Here is a 20,269-nt window from a genome sequence, read left to right as displayed (position 1 = left end):
CTCTCATTAGTTCATCCTCAAATTTATCAGCAGTCATTAAAACTTCATAATCATGAGGATTTCTGCTTTTCGTTCTGTTTGAAGAGCTCTGCAGTCCCTAATTCAATGTCTAATTTCTACTTCATCTCTCCATTGACTAGATGCCACAAGAACATGTGTCACTTAAATACACCACACTGAGACAATCACCGTTGGTCTTAACTCTTCCATGTTCAATTTTACTTTATTGTCCTTATGGAAACTAATTTCAGGTACATTGCTCATTGTTGAAAAAATTCTAAGTGTATAATAACAAGAAAAACAACGAACATTGTTTCATCACAGAGGTCTATATTTAATTAAAGTGTATTAAAAACTACGCAAATACATTGAAATAACCAATTAGTGAGTCCAATCTTGAGTTTCATCATCCATTCAAATTCCTGTTAAATATTCTTATAGGGAAAGGCATAAATGAGTTCAGGAATCATACATATGAGGGATTATAGCCTTTTCCCGAATGCATTCAACAGTCATACTGAGACAAAGTGTAATTCTTATTGTTTATGACATTCGATACTTTCATCAAAATTCTTCAAGCAGAGATTTCATCAAGAAAGATCTACTCAAGAAAAGCCTTCCAAGTAATCTTTGTATACTTAAAGAATCCACTTTCCTAAGGCACAGTACCAGGAGAGATATGTAAAAAGGATAGCATTCTCAACCACAACAATACAGAAGAGTTTCACGATTGTGGGATCTATTTGATTTTAATTGCTGTTTAATCATATATGACTCATGGTTACCACATCTGTGCACTGTTGCCTCCAATTTAATCTTTCATCTACTTTGACACCTAGATACCTGTAATTAGCAACTATTTCAGTGTCCATGTCATGAACCCTTACGAGAACAATTCTTTCATCTTTCTTTCATTCAATTTATGTATCCTGTTACAAACATTTTCACCATGTCCCTGTAACTTACTTCATGATTCCTTATAAGACTTGTAAGAGCGAAACTTACTTTCTCATTGGGAGCAGAGATCGAGAACGCCAACTCCCAGCAAACTTTGGAGTTTCTGCACATGCGTAGATCGGGAGCAGGCTACATATGCAGTTTCACATTTTTTAATTCTTTGGTCTATTTAAGTTCAATGTGCAGCAAAAAAATCACACTATTAAAGAACCTTCTACAGCAGAAGGATGGCTGCATAGTATAAACAACAACTTAGGATTTCACACACAAACTAATTGAGAAGGAGCATTTCCTCTAACCATCTGGAATGAATGTTTTGCATCAATTGCCCAAGATAGAATGGTTGGCAATTTGCAATCTGGCTGATCCCTTAAAGGGAATGAATATTTTATCAACATAACTCCTTTCAAAGTCCATTGCTGAAAGGACTTCTAGCTGCAGTTTCAGGACCAGGGTATTCACATTTTCATATATCTCTGAACTTATAATTGGCAAAGTGCCCTCCATTATCAGGCAGAAACTTTGCTGGTATCCCAAGTTCCCAATGATTTTATCCTTAATAGCCCTTTTGTTATTACTAAGTATGCCTTTTAGGAAAATAGAGTTGTTTAAGGGATTCGTATTTGTACTGACAAATATTAAAAATAAGTTATATTTTTAAATAGGTTTAATTTAATGATGCTGAAGACTTTCAAAGGAGGCAGAGATGTATCATCCACTCAGCATTTCTGGCTGACAATTGTGGCAAATGCCACAGCCTTATCTTTTGCACTGGTGGGATGGACCCCCACCTTTAAGGATAGGGATTTTTGTGAAGCCCCCTCCTCCAAGGAGCTATTTAATTGTTTCTGTGCCTGGAATGGTAAAACCACTAGTTTGATTCATGCAGGACAAAGATGTTTGTATGTGTGGGGATTGGTTTCAATTTCAACTGTGATGCTACTGTGCTTAGAGAGAGCTGCAGCATGAACAGTAAATAGGCCAGCAGAAGTGTGCAGGTATTGCTTGGCAACTGGAGGCCCTCATAAGGGCCAAGCTTTTAGGTTTTAGTTTTAGCTGGATATATTACAGTTGAAGACAGGACATTGGGGACTGAATATCTCTCAACTCTGCCAGAAAAAGGCTTTGTTGGACAGGAGCTGAAAAAAAGGCAGACTACCTAAAGAACTAGTTATTGTTCAGATAATTGGGTCAGAAAGAATGTCTTAGGGTGACTGGAGTTAAAAGAACAGAGCCAAAGGTATTGTTCAGAATAATTCAAAGAACATTAAACAAAGTGTTATGAGTCAAAACAGACAATTGCAGTGAACTTATTTAGTATGAGTACATAAGAACATAAGAACATAAGAACATAAGAAATAGGAGCAGGAGTAGGCCATCTGGCCCTTCGAGCCTGCCCCGCCATTCAATAAGATCATGGCTGATCTGTCGTGGCTCAGCTCCACTTTCCCGCCCTCTCCCCATAACCCTTAATCCCCTCTCTTATCAAAAACCCATCAACCCGCTTCTTAAAAATATTTAGCGAGGCAGCCTCCACCACTTCAACGGGCAGAGAATTCCAGAGATTCACCACCCTTTGAGTGAAGAAGTTCCTCCTCAACTCCGTTCTGAACCGCCCCCCCTTTATCTTGAGGCTGTGCCCCCTAGTCCTACTGTCTTTTTTGAGCGGGAAGAGTCTTTCCACCTCTATCCTATCCATCCCATTCATCATCTTATACGTCTCAATGAGATCTCCCCTCATTCTTCTAAACTCTAACGAGTACAAGCCTAGTTTATTCAGCCTCTCCTCATAGCTCAACCCCCTCAACTCCGGTATCAGCCTAGTAAACCTCCTCTGCACTCCCTCCAAGGCCAAAATATCCTTGCGCAGGTGCGGCGCCCAAAAATGCACACAGTACTCCAGCTGCGGCCTCACCAATGCCCTATACAGCTGCAGCAAGACCTCCCTACTTTTATATTCAATCCCCCTCGCTATGAAGGCCAGCATCCCATTCGCCTTCCTGACGTGCAGTGATGCAGCAGGACATAGGCAAAGAGAAGGGGAAAAGGAACGTAGTAGTGATTGGGGATAGTGGGGTGAAGGGTATTGACACTGTCCTTTGTCACAATGACAAAGTGCACAGAAGGGTGTGTTGTCTGCCTGGTGCTCGGGTACAGGATGTCGCAGCTGGGCTGCAGAGGAATCTGGAGTGGGAGGGTGAGAACCCAGTTGTGGTGGTACATGTGGGTGCCAGCGACGTAGGCAAAGTGCGGACTGAGGATCTGGGGAGGGAGTATGAGAAGCTGGGAATGGAATTAAAAAGTAGAACCGACAAGGTGGTCTTCTCTGGGCTACTGCCTGAACCGAGTGCAGACGGGTGTAGGGTTGACAGGATAAAGGAAGTGAATGGGTGGCTCAGAGATTGGTGTGGGAGGAATGGGATCGAATTTATGGGGCATTGGCACCAGTATTGGGGTAGGTGGGACTTGTTCGGGCGGGATGGGGTTGGTCTGAATCGTGCTGGGACCAGAGTGCTGGCGAATCGAGTAAAGAGGACTGTAGACAGGGCTTTAAACTAATTAGGGGGGGGGAGGGTGCGAGGGTAGGTGATGTTAGGAGGTCCACAGTTAAGGATAGGGTACAGGTAAGGGAGGAGGCTGAGGATGTCCCAAGTGGTGGCGTTACGGCAAATAGGGTCCAGAAGAAGGCTGGGATGAAAGCGCTTTATCTGAATGCACGAAGCATTCGGAATAAAGTGGATGAGCTGGTGGCGCAGATCGACACAAATGGATACGATCTGGTGGCCATTACAGAGACGTGGCTGCAAGGTGACAGGGACTGGGAGATGAATGTACAGGGCTATCAAGTGTTTAGGAAGGATAGGCAGGAGGAAAGAGGGGGTGGCGTAGCTCTGCTGATTAAGGACAGCATCAAGGTGGTAGCAAGGGATGATATCGGAGCCAAAGAGCAGAAAGTGGAATCGTTGTGGGTGGAGATTAGGAACAGCAAAGGGAGGAAGACGCTGGTGGGTGTCGTCTATAGGCCCCCGAATAATGATCTGGAGGTGGGGCGGGCTGTTAACGCGCAAATAAGTGCGGCGTGCAGGAATGGGACGGCAGTAGTTATGGGGGATTTCAATCTGCATATTGATTGGTCGACCCATGTTGGACGAGGTGGGCTCGAGGAGGAGTTCTTGGAATGCTGCCGGGATAGTTTCCTGGAACAGTATGTGTTGGAGCCGACGAGGGAGCAAGCTATCTTGGATCTGGTGCTATGTAATGAGGCGGGTAGAATTAGGGACCTTGAGGTGAAGGATCCTCTTGGAGAGAGTGATCATTGTATGGTGGAGTTTCTGTTGCAGATGGAGGAGGAGAAAGTGGGTTCCCGGACACGTGTCCTTTGTTTGAATAGAGGGGAGTATGGTAGGATGAGAGAAGAATTGGCGAATGTGGACTGGGGGAGCGCGTTGGAAGGTAGGTCTGCTGAGGAGCAGTGGAGGATCTTTAAGGAGATCTTTCTTGGTGCTCAGCAGAAATTTATTCCGATGGTTAAAAAGGACAGTAGGAAGAGAGGTAATAAGCCGTGGATAACGAAGGAGGTGAAGGAAAGTGTTAAATTAAAAGCGGAGGAATTTAGAGTAGCTAAGAGCAGTGGGCGAGAAGAGGATTGGGAAAGGTTTAAATGTCAACAAAGATTGACAAAAAAGTTGATAAAGGAGGGTAGAAGAAGCTATGAAGCTGGGCTAGCGCTTAATATAAAAAAGGATAGCAAGAGTTTTTATAAATATATAAAAAGGAAGAGGCTGGCTAGGGTGAATGTTGGTCCTTTAGAGGATGAGAAAGGGGACCTAGTGGTAGGGGATGGGGATATGGCTAAGGTCTTGAATAACTTTTTTGTTTCTGTCTTCACGGAGGAGGACGTGAATAATTTGCCGGGTGTTAGCGATGGAAAGGTGGTAGGACTGGAGGGTCTTAATGACATTACTGTTACTAGAGAGGTGGTGCGCGACAGACTGGAGGGGCTGATTGTGGACAAGTCCCCAGGACCGGATGGAATGCATCCGAGGGTTCTGAAAGAAATGGCGGAGGTGATAGTGGATGCCTTGGTGGTTATTTTCCAGACGTCGCTGGATTCCGGGGAAGTGCCGGAGGATTGGAAAACGGCTAATGTTACGCCGTTGTTTAAGAAGGGTGCCAGGCAAAAGGCGGGGAATTACAGGCCGGTTAGTTTAACGTCTGTGGTAGGTAAAATGTTAGAATCCGTCATTAAGGAGGAAATTGCGAGGCATCTTGAAGGGAATTGCTTGATAGGGCAGACGCAACACGGTTTCATTAAAGGGAAGTCGTGTCTGACAAATTTACTGGAGTTCTATGAGGATGTGTCTAGGGCGGTGGATAGAGGAGAGCCGGTGGATGTGGTCTTTCTGGATTTTCAGAAGGCGTTTGATAAGGTACCTCACAAGAGGTTACTGCAGAAGGTCAGAGGACATGGAGTTGGGGGTAGGGTGTTAGCGTGGATAGAGGATTGGTTGTCAAATAGGAGGCAGAGAGTGGGAGTCAATGGGTGCTATTCGGATTGGCGGTTGGTGACTAGTGGGGTGCCCCAGGGGTCGGTGCTGGGGCCTCAGCTATTTACCATTTATATAGATGATCTGGAGGAGGGAACCGAGTGTAGGGTGTCGAAATTTGCTGATGACACCAAGATTGGGGGAAAGGCAAATTGTGCGGAGGGTGTGGAGAGTCTGCAGAAGGATCTAGATAGGCTGGGCGAATGGGCCAGGAAATGGCAAATGGAATTTAATGTTGGCAAGTGTGAGGTGGTCCACTTTGGTAGGAAGAATGGTAGGAAGGACTATTACTTACGGGGCGAAAAACTGCAGCAGGCGACGGTGCAGAGGGACCTCGGGGTCCTTGTGCATGAGTCGCAAAAACCCAGCTTGCAGGTGCAGCAGGTAGTAAACAGACTTCAGCGGTAAATCAATGTTTGATGTCATTTTAATCGTCAGGGGTTTGAGAATTTGAGAGCTAAAGCAGTTAAGAAAATTTTGAACAGCAGTCACGACAAAGAAATCCTAAAGGAGGTGGTGTAAAGTCCTGGACTGGATTCACTGTTAAAAAAGGAGGGGAAGCTTTGTTTAAAGTACCATTTGGAAATCCTGGACTGGATTTCAGAATGCAAACCACTAAGGGAAGGCATCACTTAAAAGATTTTAAAATGTATTTTTTGGGAGTGAAATTTGACAAGCTTCTGGGAAGATTCTGAGGAGAAATCCACAGACAATGCAGTATGCGTATTTGACCACAGCCAATTTCTGTGCTTGAAAGAACTTTGTGTTCCTGAGATCATGTAAGATCAGATAAGATGCACATTATAATCTGTGTTAATCTTAAAAGCTGTGTATTTTATAAGGGGAGAGTAAAGGAGTATTGTATAATAATTCAAGTTTTCATGTTTAAAATTTTTACTTGTTGTTGAAACTAGTTGGTAGTCCTGTAACTCTGTTCCTCCACAGAGTCAGCTTCCATTCTGGAATCTTCCCATCCAGTTACAACATCAACTAGGATTGTAACAATGTAGAAAAACTAAATCTGCTTGCCAGGTCTACAAAATGTGGTATCAAAATATTTATGTCTTTCTCCCCTGGTTTTAGATCCATGGTGATTACTTGATTCAAGTCTGATGCTAACGGAAGGCTCACAATAGAACATGGCAGCATCTCCTGATACATTTTAGAGATTTTGCACTTCAATTAACCTTGCATACTCTTGATGAACCATGCCTTTACATGTTTTTGAACCTTTAAGAGATAAGGTGAATAAATTGTTGAAGTAACTCTAAAGCAATTTATTTACTTTCTCTCTCCAATTCTTATCACCTAACACTGTTAATAGTTGTCTAGCACTCAGCTGAGGAACATCAGGTTTTGTTGATAATGTCCTGACTGGGTAAAATACAGATACATCGACTTTCCAAAAGTAATTGTCCTAGCATATTCCAGGTCAATTTTCATTTGTACCTTTTTCATAGAAAGTTTACTGATTACCACAGGTATTTCAATAGAGACCACATCACTAGTTATAAAATGGCTTAACACAACTATTTTACGTGGCATTACTTACAACTTTCATTAGGGATTCCATTGTGTTTTCAGTGCCAAACCTAAAGTAAGCAGTATTTTTATATTTTATAACATTGCACTGATCCATACTACTTAGTGAATTAAGATAACATTTCAACCAATCTATTCTACATCAAGTTGAAATGCATTGTACGGTTAAAGGAGTCCATGACCAACACAGGACTAAAATCCTTCATGACAAACATAATTCATTCAGATTAATCATTATCTTCATTGTCTTGCTAAGAATTTTCTTTGTTTTGCAGCATTTTGAGGACTCTGGGTCTCTACTTTTGGTACTCCATCACATATGGCATTCAAGTTATATCTGAATTATCGATTAGCTGTCTCTTGGATATTCTTGTGATTCAGTCACCTATTATTTTGTTCCAATTTTGTCTTCTACTGCAACAGCCAGATCTGATAAAGGTGCTTTCATTCTCATTCTATCTGCTTTTAATCATTCAATTGTATTATTTGCGTTCAATATCAGCAACATTTCAAAATCATTGAGTCTTCTTTACGTCACCACAGAATGTCCTATTTATTCCATGAGGACCATAAGAAATGACTGATTCCCCCCAGGATCTTTTTCAAGACAGTGGACATCTGATTCAACATGGTCTCCCTCTCCAAGAGCCAAGCATAACTTAGAACCAGGAGCCTTATCCATAATAAATAACTTAGCACAATCCAGCAATTTAAACACTATTACTGATCCAGGAATTCCTAAATTGAATTTAATGAAACTTTTCTACAATAATTTAATGTCCATGATATGTTTTTCCTTGGAATGACCATCTCAAGTCACTGAATCATAGAATGGCAATAAAACAGAAGGAGGTCATTCGGCTGTTCAAGTCTATATCAGTTCCCTTAGCTATCCCTACTTCCTTGCCTATTCCCCAAGCAAATCTTTTCTCTTTAGCTAATTTACCAATTCCTTTTTGAAGCCCCAATTGAACCTGTCTCCTCCAGAGTTTCAGGCAGTGCACCTTACCTTCACACCACTCATTGCATAAAAAAGATCTTGTTCACGTAACTTCTGGTTATTTGCATATCATCTGATTATCATGGAGAACTCTTATTTTTCTGAGCCCAAAAAATAAAATGCCAGCCTCAAATTTTCACACATTTCAAAGACCAGAATGTGTTCACCTTCAGGGACACCTTTTAGCTGTAGCATATCTCCAAAAGGAACCCAATTTTAAATTATATTTGAACTCATAAAAATACAAAATATGCAGTGAATTTAAAAAGCAAACCCTTTGAAAATGCCACCACATAGGAAATACATATATTTTCCTTAAAACAAAATGACATCAAAATTAAAATCTATATTTCACATCAGGTTAATTCTACAAAAGCAATGCAGGAAGGATTGTAATGATTAAGTATTCAAAATTGTAACATGCACTATTATATGACAAACAACTTGTAATCCTAGAGTACGACGAAACAAATGTCAATGAAAATAAACTAACCTTTTTCGGCAAATTTGTAGATGGCTTCACAGGCTTTAAGTAAAATTTCATCCTCTAGCGAATCCAGCATAAGGACCACTGTGTGTACATTTCTGCTCTCGATAACAAGTGAATTAAACTGCTGAAAATAGTAAGTACATTTTAGTGTATTTCTTAATATTCTATCACTGCAAGAACTGAACGAACAATATTATCCAGCATCCATTCAATCATATTTAAAAATCTACCTAGTATTAGATGAAAAAGCTGATTTAGGTGACTTACTAATCTAAATGCTTATAATCATGGTAAAGTGCAAATTTAATTAAGGTGTGTAGTAGAAGATCAGAACATATAACCTACTAATTTAATTATTTTCCAAATTTTAAAAGTGGTCACGAGGAAATAGGATTAACTCAAACGAATTAATGTTACTTGACTAGCTTCTTCACAATTTCATTTTATAGAATTATAGAATAGAATCATAGAAACCCTACAGTGAAGGAGGCAATTAGGGTCATCAAGTCACAACTTTCCAAAAGAGCATCCCACCCAGGCCCTACTTCATTATCCCATATTTTTAGCTCACTAATCCCTGTAAGGGGCAATTTAGCACAGCTAAGCCACCGAACCTTCATATCATTGGAGTGTTGGAGGAACCTCAAGCACCCAGAGGAAATCCACGCAGATACAGGGGGAATATGCAAACTCCACACAGGCAGTCACCTGAGGCCAGAATTGAACCTAGGTCCCTGGTGCTGTGAGGCAGCAGTACTAACCACTATGCCACCATGCTACCTCTTTTTTCTTAGAAGTAGGCCATCCAGTCCTTTGTGCTTGCTCCACCATTCAATATGATCATGACTGTTCCTGTATTGCAACATCATTCTCCAGTGCTCTTCCCATACCCCTTGACAACTTGAGTCTAGAAATTTAATTTTAGTACTTTAAGTAACTTGGTCTCCACAGATTTCTGTGGTAGAGAATTCCAGTGTTCACCACTGTCTGAGTGAAGAAATTTCTCATCTCAGTACTAAATGGACTGACCTGCATCCTGAGATTCTAGCCCTTGTTCTAGACTGTACCCCATCCCTGCATCCAGTCTGTCCAGTCAGAAATTTATACATTTCAGCAAAATCCTCTTTAATTCTTCCAAATTCAAGTAAATACAGGGCCAATCAACCCAATCTTTCCTCATACGCTAATCCTGCCAGCCCAGGATCAGACTGGTGAACTTTTGCTGCATTTTCTCTACAGCAAATATATCTTTGCTGAGATAAGGAAACCAAGACTGTACATAATATTCGAGGTGTGGCCTTACCAAGGCCCTGTATTTGATTTGATTTATTATTGTCTCATGTGAACATACAGTGAAAAGTATTGTTTCTTGTGCACTATACAGACAAAACATAACATTCATAGAGAAGGAAACTAGAGAGTGCAGAATGTAGTGTTACAGTCATAGCTAGGGTGTAGAGAAAGATCAACTTAATGCAAGGTAAGTCCATTCAAAAGCCTGACAGCAGCAGGGAAGAAGCTGTTCTTGAGTCAGCTGGTACATGACCTCAGATTTTTGTGTCTTTTTCCAAAGGAAGAAGGTGAAAGAGAGAATGTCTGGGGTGTGTGGGGTCCTTTGGTAGGAAGAATGGTAGGAAGGACTATTACTTACGTGGCGAAAAACTGCAGCAGGCGACGGTGCAGAGGGACCTCGGGGTCCTTGTGCATGAGTCGCAAAAACCCAGCTTGCAGGTGCAGCAGGTGGTCAGGAAGGCGAATGGGATGCTGGCCTTCATAGCGAGGGGGATTGAATATAAAAGTAGGGAGGTCTTGCTGCAGCTGTATAGGGCATTGGTGAGGCCGCAGCTGGAGTACTGTGTGCAGTTTTGGGCGCCGCACCTGCGCAAGGATATTTTGGCCCTGGAGGGAGTGCAGAGGAGGTTTACTAGGCTGATACCAGAGTTGAGGGGGTTGAGCTATGAGGAGAGGCTGAATAAACTAGGCTTGTACTCGCTAGAGTTTAGAAGAATGAGGGGAGATCTCATTGAGACGTATAAGATGATGAATGGGATGGATAGGATAGAGGTGGAGAGACTCTTCCCGCTCAAAAAAGACAGTAGGACTAGGGGGCACAGCCTCAAGATAAAGGGGAGGCGGTTTAGAACGGAGTTGAGGAGGAACTTCTTCACTCAAAGGGTGGTGAATCTCTGGAATTCTCTGCCCGTTGAAGTGGTGGAGGCTGCCTCGCTAAATATTTTTAAGAAGCGGGTTGATGGGTTCTTGATAAGAGAGGGGATTAAGGGTTATGGGGAGAGGGCGGGAAAGTGGAACTGAGCCACGACAGATCAGCCATGATCTTATTGAATGGCGGGGCAGGCTCGAAGGGCTAGATGGCCTACTCCTGCTCCTATTTCTTATGTTCTTATGTTCTTAATTAAGCTGGCTGCTTTGCCAAGGCAGCGGTGAGTGTAGACAGAGTCAATGGTTGGGACGCTCGCTTGCGTGATGGATTGGGCTACATTCACAACCTTTTGTAGTTCCTTGTGGTCTTGGGCAGAGCAGGAGCCACACCAAACTGTGATAGATCCAGAAAAAATGCTTTCTATGGTGTATCTGTAAAAGTTGGTGAGAGTCGTAGCTGACATGCCAAATTTCCTTAGTCTTCTGGGAGGTAGAGGCATTGGTGGGCTTTTTTAATTATAGTGTCGGCATGAGGGGGACAGGACAGGTTGTTGGTGATCTGAACACGTAAAAACTTGAAGCTCTCGAGGCTTTCTACTTTGTCCCATTGATGTAGACCCGAGGCATGTTCTGTTTTATGCTTCTTGAATTTAATGACAATCTCCTTCGTTTAGTTGACAGAGAGATTATTGTTGCCACACCAGTTCACCAGATTCTCTACCTTACTCCTGTACTCTGTCTCATCATTGTTTGAGATCCAACCCACTGTGGTGGTGTCGTCAGCAAACTTGAGGACCAAATTGGAGAGGAATTTGGCCACACAGTCATAGGTGTAAAAGGAATATAGTAGGAAGCTGAGACACAGCCTTGTGGGGCACTGGTGTTGAGGTTGACCATGAACGAGATGTTGTTGCCTATCCTTACTGATTGAGGTCTGTGAGTTAGAATATTCACGATCCAGTCGCAGAGGGAGGTGCTGAGGCTCATTGCAGGAATTAAAGAAATAGAGAGTAGGAGTTCAAAAGAAGAAATAAGAATGAATGTCACACTTACATGCTAAGAGGGAAAGCTCATGAAAGAAATGTTAGAAGGACTTCTAAGACAAGGGGCGGGATTTTCCAGCTGCGAAACTGGAAAATCCCACCCGAGGTCAACGGGCCTTTCCATGGTCTGCCCTCGCCCATGACAATTTCCATGGTGGACGGAACAGGCAAATTCACCTCATGACGTTCAGATAAGAAATCGAAAGGAATAAACAGTACACTAGTAACAGGGCTGGTCCTGTATTGAGAAGAGCTGACAAGTGAAAAAGATCACAGCCACACCCAAATAAGCTTTCACTGAAGACTGCTATCTAAAGCCTAGGTGTTTGCTACTCTAAACCAGAAGAACATTTCCAAAATGAAAGATTCAGGTCATCTGTGATAATTATTACTGGATCTGACTCCATGTCAAAACCTATGGGATTTTTTGGGGGAGATATATTCTTGGAGTTTAGGAAAGTAGAGATTTGGAAAGAGTTGTTTAAAGAATACTGTGTGTGTAGCCATTACTGTGGTTAATTGTAAGTTTTGTTCAGTATTTCTTGTTGTATTTTACAGTTTAACAAACTTTTTTTGTTGGAATGATTACAACAAGACTAACTTTCCTCACTGGTTTTCAGCTCTTTCTTCACACTACATCAAATTGCAAAATTATCAGTTAAGAACCAGCATTTCAAGTTTCCCTTCAGGGATTTGGAATACCCTCACATTTAAATCATCAGGTCCTTAGCAGTTATTCCTCAGAAAATACAAATGATTGCTCATGATAAATAGGTATTTGTTTTCTGATGACCCTTTCCAGAATGGTTTTCCTTCCAATATTTTTCCTTTTTTTCTCACTGAGCTTAATCTTCCTACAACACAGTTTCACACACATTTCAAGTCTTCTAGCACTTCATTCGATTTGAGAGAGCTTAGACAGTGAAATCAATTGTCAGAATTTGTGTTGAAGCATTCTGTGGGAAGACCAACCTTCTTGACAGGAGTTGTAATAAGAATGAATGTCACACTTACATGCTAAGAGGGAAAGGAAGGATTATCACTTACGTGGCGAAAAACTGCAGCGGGCGACGGTGCAGAGGGACCTTGGGGTCCTTGTGCATGAGTCGCAAAAACCCAGCTTGCAGGTGCAGCAGGTGATCAGGAAGGCGAATGGGATGCTGGCCTTCATAGCGAGGGGGATTGAATATAAAAGTAGGGAGGTCTTGCTGCGGCTGTATAGGGCATTGGTGAGGCCGCAGCTGGAGTACTGTGTGCAGTTTTGGGCGCCGTACTTACGCAAGGATATTCTGGCCTTGGAGGGAGTGCAGAGGAGGTTTACTAGGCTGATGCCGGAGTTGAGGGGGTTGAGCTATGAGGAGAGGCTGAATAAACTAGGCTTGTACTCTAGTTAGAGTTTAGAAGAATGAGGGGAGATCTCATTGAGACGTATAAGATGATGAATGGGATGGATAGGATAGAGGTGGAGAGACTCTTCCCGCTCAGAAAGGATAATAGGACTAGGGCGCACAGCCTCAAGGTAAAGGGGGGGCAGTTTAGAACGGAGTTGAGGAGGAACTTCTTCACTCAAAGGGTGGTGAATCTCTGGAATTCTCTGCCCGTTGAAGTGGTGGAGGCTACCTCGCTAAATATTTTTAAGACGCGGGTTGATGGGTTTTTGATAAGAGAGGGGATTAAGGGTTATGGGGAGAGGGCGGGAATGTGGAACTGAGCCACGACAGATCAGCCATGATCTTACTCAATGGCAGGGCAGGCTCGAAGGGCTAGATGGCCTACTCCTGCTCCTATTTCTTATGTTCTTATGAAAGCACATGAAAGAAATGTTAGAAGGACTTCTAAGACAAGGGGTGGGATTTTCCAGCTGCGAAACTGGAAAATCCCACCCGAGGTCAACAGACCTTTCCATGGTCTGCCCTCGCCCATGACAATTTCCATGGTGGACGGAACAGGCAAATTCACCTCATGACGTTCAGATAAGAAATCGAAAGGAATAAACAGTACACCAGTAGCAGGGTTGGTCCTGTATTGAGAAGAGCTGACAAGTGAAAAATATCACAGCCACACACAAATAAGCTTTCACTGAAGACTGCTATCTAAAGCCTAGGTGTTTGCTACTCTAAACCAGAAGAACATTTCCAAAATGAAAGATTCAGGTCATCTGTGATAATTATTACTGGATGAATAGATCAGCATGAAGTGACAGGTGGGGGCCATTGCAAACTTTTTCTGTCATTTTGTGGGTTGTTGCAAGTTGGCGGATATGTGGAGGAGTGATGTTTGCCAGGAAAGGAAATCGTGGAATAGTGTTAAGCAGTGTTCCAATAATGATACACATGGTGGCATTCAGTTCGGTATCAATGCTACTTGTGTGATGATTTTCACCAAAAAGGAGTGAGCATGAGAGTGCAAGTGCTGAGGTTCAAAGGATGGTGGTAGCAGCACTCCACGTTGAGCCGTCTAATTTGGCAATCAAGTTATTATTGGACTTGATTTTGGCTGCAGCTGTTTTTAGGGGTTCCTGAAAGGTCAGTGTCCTACCTAGGGTCATTCTGAGGTATGTTGGCATTGGGCAGTATGTTAACTTCTAGCCATTCATTTGGATGTTGAGCTCTTTATTGGTTTTTGCACCGTGAAGATGGAATAAGCCGAATATTGTTTTTGCAAGGCTAGGCTTGAGTCGCCATGTGTTGTAGCATTGTTCAAGTATCAATTAAATCAAATGTTTTAAACAAATTGCCACAATATAAAATATTTCACAGAGTGGCTAATAGATATTTGCAGACTTTTATATTTAAAACCAACTTACTGCATCTTTTGGAGTTGGCTCAACTTCTTTCTTTTGCTTCTTACCCATCCTATGCAAAAGACAAAAACAGATATGTTTTAAATAATTATCATATTATTATCATATGTATGTAAATGTATTTACACAGATGCAGTATATCTTTTGTTTTAAATTTTGAATGTATTAAGAGTACTTCACGCAAGTCCCCATCAAGTAAATGGAAAAATTTCACTTAAGGGCTAATGACGTGGAGTTCTATAGGAATTCTGACAGCCATAAATTATCTGGAAGAGTGAACACCTTCAAAGTTTACTGCTGATCCCAAGTTTTGATAAAATTGCAATGGGAAATGCTTTTCTTTCAATGCACGAAATAATCCATGACAACTGAATTATTGCTGCAAGCAGTGGTCAGCACTGCAAATAGAAATGCAAGGGCCAGAATTTTCCTGTTGGAGGCAGGGATCAGGAATCGGAATTAACCCTGCTTTTGCCTGGTAGTGCCAGCAGGTGGAAACATCATGTCTTGGAAGCTGGGAAGACATCACAATGGGTTTGCTGCCTCCAATAGGAGGCCAGAGGGAAACACAAAAATGGGGGCAAGCCCATCTTGAAGTCTCCTGGTTAAAGAGCCTGCATCCATTCCCAGATACGTCTACTCAGTTCTTCAATGGCATCAGTGGTGTGCACACAATAAAGTTAAACCGATGGTTCAGAGAAAAGCTCCCGCTTTGCCCCACCACCACCCACTCCACCTCCCCCAGCACCATCACCACTACACACTTCCCTCACCTACTCATCCAGTATATACTTCCAGTTTTTAAGTTCATTTATTCGTGTTTCAAGTAGGCTTACATTAACGCTGCCTGTTGCCACGCTCCAGCACCTGTTCGGGTAACCAAGGGAAAACTTAGCATAGCTAATGCACCTAACCAGCACATCTTTGGAGGAAACAGAAGCACCCGGAGGACACAAGGAGAACATGCAGACTCCATACTGATAGCGATCCAAGCCAGGAATCGTACCCAAGTCCCTGGCGCTATGAGGCAGCAAGCTAATCACTGTGTCACCCTACAAACAGCACTCACAAGCCCAACAATAACATTTGGAAGATTTTGAAAAACTCAAATGTATTAAACAAATTACTTAACAGTACATTTAAAAGAAAAATAGAAATATACTTTTCAGAACAATTATAGCTGGTGTTATAATCTCAGCTGATGTTGATACAAGACAAGTCAAATCCAAGAGTGAAAATCTGGCTTGATAGATCCTAGCTTTTTTAAGGAACCATGGAGGTAAAGTATGTAACAAATTATAGGAATCTGCTCATTAACTTCTAACACAAAGAATAAAACATCTATTAAGTTAGAAAATGAAGTATATTACACCAGGTTGGGAAGATCTCAATAAAGCACAAGAAAATCAAATATTCACAATTTCTTCAAACCAGCTATTAATTTACAGACACAACAAATTTGGAAAGATAAAACATTTTACCAATTATGGTAAATTACAGTCATAAATGTGAATGAAAAGGCCAGCAATGGTCAGACACCATACTGCAAATTAAATTACAAATGGAACCAAACCTATGGTTTGCTCAACAACCCACCCAGATGCTTAATGTACTGTGAGCAAACTGGTCTCACTGAAATACTGGCCAGAATTCTCCCATCCCACCTGCCACGGGAATTGTCGCGGATGGTAACTTCAACTTCAGAAACCTTCTCAATACACATCCTTTCTAAAACTATCAGGCACACCTTCCTAATTGTCTGATCTGTGATCTTCCTTCATTAGCCTGTCTATTTCAATTTGTAAAGTGCTTTGAAACTTTCCACATTAAAACTACTATATGAAAACAAGTAAGCTATTGATGTTAATGATCTGAATTTTAGAAGGAATTTACTGATCAATTCCTGCCAAATTAATATTTCAGGTTCTCCAAATTGTGTCCCATTTAAAACTACTACATACTTTGCAATAAAACAGAAAAAATACAGCTATTGTAGTCCCTCTGAGGTAACAATAAATTACACAGGGATAATAATTTAGTGCAACCAAGTGCAGAGTTGAAACTTCATCTACTACACATATACTTTGAGGGTGCCACCTAACAATAAACATCAACAGGTATCTAGCAATCTCAAAATATGACTGATGGAAGAAATGGAAATATTCTAACAAACGTATAAGGCAAATGCTCAACTGAATTAAGACTGAGGCACCTTAAAGCAGAACAGACCAATGGTGGGCAACCTGCAGCCCAGGGGCCACATTCAGCCCATCAGGGTTCTGAGCATGGCCCACAAGCCATCTTGTTGACTGTTGCCTACAAGCAGAGTTGCCACATTCCACTGGCTTCCATCACATAGCATTTTCCTACCAGCATGACTGAAATGATATACATGCATGCAAGGGTACGTGATGTGAGGTGCATGCTGGTTGCACACAACATTGCCTGTGAGAACCGTGTACTCCCACTCTTCTATAAGGTGCATTGTTGAGATCTCCACACTATGTAATCCGTAAAATGACAAAACTTTTACTTTTATACTGTTAGTTTCACTGAAAATCCCCTTGAAAAAGTACAACTTTGTCGAATGATGTGTAACTGGGGTTTTAATGTTATACTAAGTTCTCAATAATTAATGCTTCACTGGACTTGAAGACTAATCTCATATTTTAAAATATCAAATTTCTCCATTATGATAAAACATTTTAAAATTTCAATTTGTTACAGTATTTTAATTTATAAATCAAATGTAAATATTTATTTTGTTTTTAACCACTTGAAGTTGATGACAATTCTACTAATATATGAATGATTAAGCATTTCCGAGAATTTATAGTCAGTATGTATTAAATACATTCAATCTTATTCAAGGGTCACAGTGGACATGCCTGATTTCAATCTTGCGGCTTACTGAGATGAAACAGGGCCACTCATGCAGCCCATTCACTAGACTAGGTGGTCCATCACTGGAACAGACAGATCTTTGATCTGTGTCAACAGCTGCATCCAGTTACGCATGATCTAACACTGGATGTCAAAAGTGGAGTGTTTCATTCCCCAGCTTTCACTTTGGCGAGCAGTAAATCGAACCAAAAGAAACAAGTGCCGGAATTTGCCTTGAAGTCAACCTCCTGCTGTGGTTTTCCTGGCAGCAGGATGGACGAGCCATTCAAACTGCCATTGACTTCAGTGGGACTGGAAGATCCCGCCAGGGAGAAAATCTTGCCCAAGGCATTTTTTAAAAAGCAGAAAAGAAAACTGCTCTTTAATTCTAACATTAAACTTCCCAGAAAAATTGTCAAGATCAGTATTTTGAGATGTATAGGTTGTTGAGAAATTCCAAATTGCTATTTTTCCTTCTGCATGCTAATAAGTTCAGCAACACTGACAGCAACTTCTGAAGTGCACACGAGGAAAAACTTTTTAATCTAGAGGAGGTTAAGATCTGGAATGCACTGCCTGAGTGTGGTGGAGTCAGAATTAATTATGTTTTTCAAAAGGGAATTGGATAATTATTTGAGAATGAAAATATTTGCATAGCAACAGGGAGAAAGCAGGGATGTGGGACTATCTTATCTGAATAGCTCTTACAGGCAGCCAGCACAGACACGACAGCTTCCTTCTGTCGTTCTATGATTCCGCGCACAGAACAATGCGGAAATCTAAAAGTTGCTGACAGTGATTGTACACTCTTCTATAAAGTGCATTGTTGGGATCTCCACGTATAATCTGTAAAATGACAAAACTTTTACTTTTATACCGTTAGTTTCACTGAAAATCCCCTTGAAAAAGTACCACTTTGTCGAATGATGTTTAACTGGGGTTTTAATGTTATACTAAGTTCTCAATAATTAATGCTTCACTGGACTTGAAGACTAATGTTATAAAATGTCAAATTTCTCCATTATGATAAAACATTTTAAAATTTCAATTTATTAATGGCATTTTAATTTATAAATCAAATTATAATCATTTATTTTGCTATCTGAGAATTTAAATTGAAACTAAAGGGTAATTAGTTGTTTTATCTTCTGGGTTTGCTGTTGGTGAGAATACTTCAATGTGGTTGGCTACCTACCTTGTTTGCTGACAGCACTGCTGTTGATGCTGCAGATCCCCTCAATTTGGCACTGGATTTAAAGTGCCATTGAGAAAGGTTAAATCATGTCACAGAGATCTTTGAGGTCGGCAGTGAGCACTATTGCAAAATCCAACCATTATTGCATTTATTTGGTTGTTATTGGTGCTTACCCTGATGGTGTTGGGTTCACATCTATTGGCCCAAATTCAAATCAGAAACAAGTTGAGATTTTAACATATTCATGTCTTCCGTTTAATTCCTATATCAATTATCTCAAACAGGAGATGTGCTGCATATGGGCAGCCAACAATAATCCTTCAACTGTTATGAATTTATTTACCCGGAAGTATCTGAGGTCAAGCAAAATGCTGTAGAAACACAGAAACTAGAAGCAAGAGAAGGCCAGTTGGCGCTTTGAGCCTGCTCTGCCACTCATTTTGATTATGGCTGATCAAATTCAATATCCTGATCCCCCCTTTTCCCCCATATCCCTTGATCTCTTTAGCCCCCAGAACTATATCCAATTTTTTCTTGAAATCAGATAACGTTTTGGCCTCAGCTACGTTCTGTGGTCGTAAATTCCACACATTCACCAGCTTTGACAAAAGGTCATCTGGACTAAAAACATCAGCTCTTTTCTCTCCTTACAGATGTTGCCAGACCTGCGAAGGTTTTCCAGTATTTTCTCTTTCGATTTCAGATTCCAGCATCTGCAGTAATCTTATCCACATATTCATCTACAGATGCCACTGATTTCATCAGTAAGGGGAAAGCAACCCACGAATTATTGGCAGATAATTTCCATAAAAGTGGCTACGCTTTTTGGCAACTTCGTCGGCTAAAGCTTTAAGTTTAAGATTTTTTTTAAAGTTTACTTAACATTAACACTGACTGCAATGAAGTTACTGTGAAAATCCCATTGTAATTGTAAAAAATTATAACAGGACCAATCACAATCAATCAATAAATGAATAATAACTTTAATCCTGGTGAACCTTGACCAGAAGCTTATTGCGCCTCGTTTAAAGTGCCAATCAACTGGTGGACAGTCTTATCAGCATCATCACTGCCTGACTGAGCACAGCCTAGGCCTGGCCACCGGACACGCTGTACTCGGACCCGGAGGAAATCACCCACGAATGAGTGAGACGTGCGGGTAAAAGGCCGCCTTTGAGGATAGCAGCCGGGCTCAGCAACTCCCTCTCCCTCTCTGTCCGCAGACACTCACCCACATCCACAGGCCTCCCCCTCGCCGCCTGCTCTCCAGCTCCAGCTCCAGCCCCGGGCGGTTGCCAAGCGACAGCACAACACCACGCGCAGCGTGTCACATGAACCGCCGCCTCCAGGCGGCGTTAGAGCAGCAAAGTGCAGCGAAATATGACATTTGCCACCGTTTGCACAGTAGAAATTTTAACGGGTGGTTCAAACGTCGTGGGGACAAACACAACTGAGGAGATTTTCTCCGTTTAAACTTGTGGAGTGGTACCTTTTTAGACTCAATGTGTTACATTAAAGTTACTGTCACGAGTAGGCTGACGTTAACACTATAATGAAATTAGAATCTTAGAATCCCCACAATGTAGAAGGAGGCCATTCGGCCCATTGAGCCTGCACCAACCACAATTCCACCCCGACCCTATCCTTGT

The 20,269-nt window shown here is 41.6% G+C and overlaps 1 protein-coding gene across 1 annotated transcript in view; it reads right to left on the bottom strand.

Moving 5' to 3' along the window:
• armc3 (armadillo repeat containing 3) overlaps positions 1-19,900 on the bottom strand; it is a 104,419-nt gene extending 84,519 nt beyond the window's left edge. Inside the window, exons 1-3 of the mRNA XM_080211186.1 lie at positions 19,852-19,900; positions 14,546-14,594; positions 8,540-8,660 (exon numbers count right to left, since the gene is read on the bottom strand). Of these exons, the coding sequence (XP_080067312.1) occupies positions 8,540-8,660; positions 14,546-14,593 (169 nt within the window). The 5' untranslated portion in view covers position 14,594; positions 19,852-19,900. The remainder of the gene's footprint in view (positions 1-8,539; positions 8,661-14,545; positions 14,595-19,851) is intronic.
• Between the last annotated feature and the right edge of the window lie 369 nt (positions 19,901-20,269).

The sequence above is a fragment of the Carcharhinus amblyrhynchos genome, chromosome 2, assembly GCF_965287045.1.
Source record: "Carcharhinus amblyrhynchos chromosome 2, sCarAmb.v2.hapA, whole genome shotgun sequence".
Lineage (NCBI taxonomy): Eukaryota > Metazoa > Chordata > Chondrichthyes > Carcharhiniformes > Carcharhinidae > Carcharhinus > Carcharhinus amblyrhynchos.
This window is presented reverse-complemented; position numbering and strand designations above follow the sequence as displayed.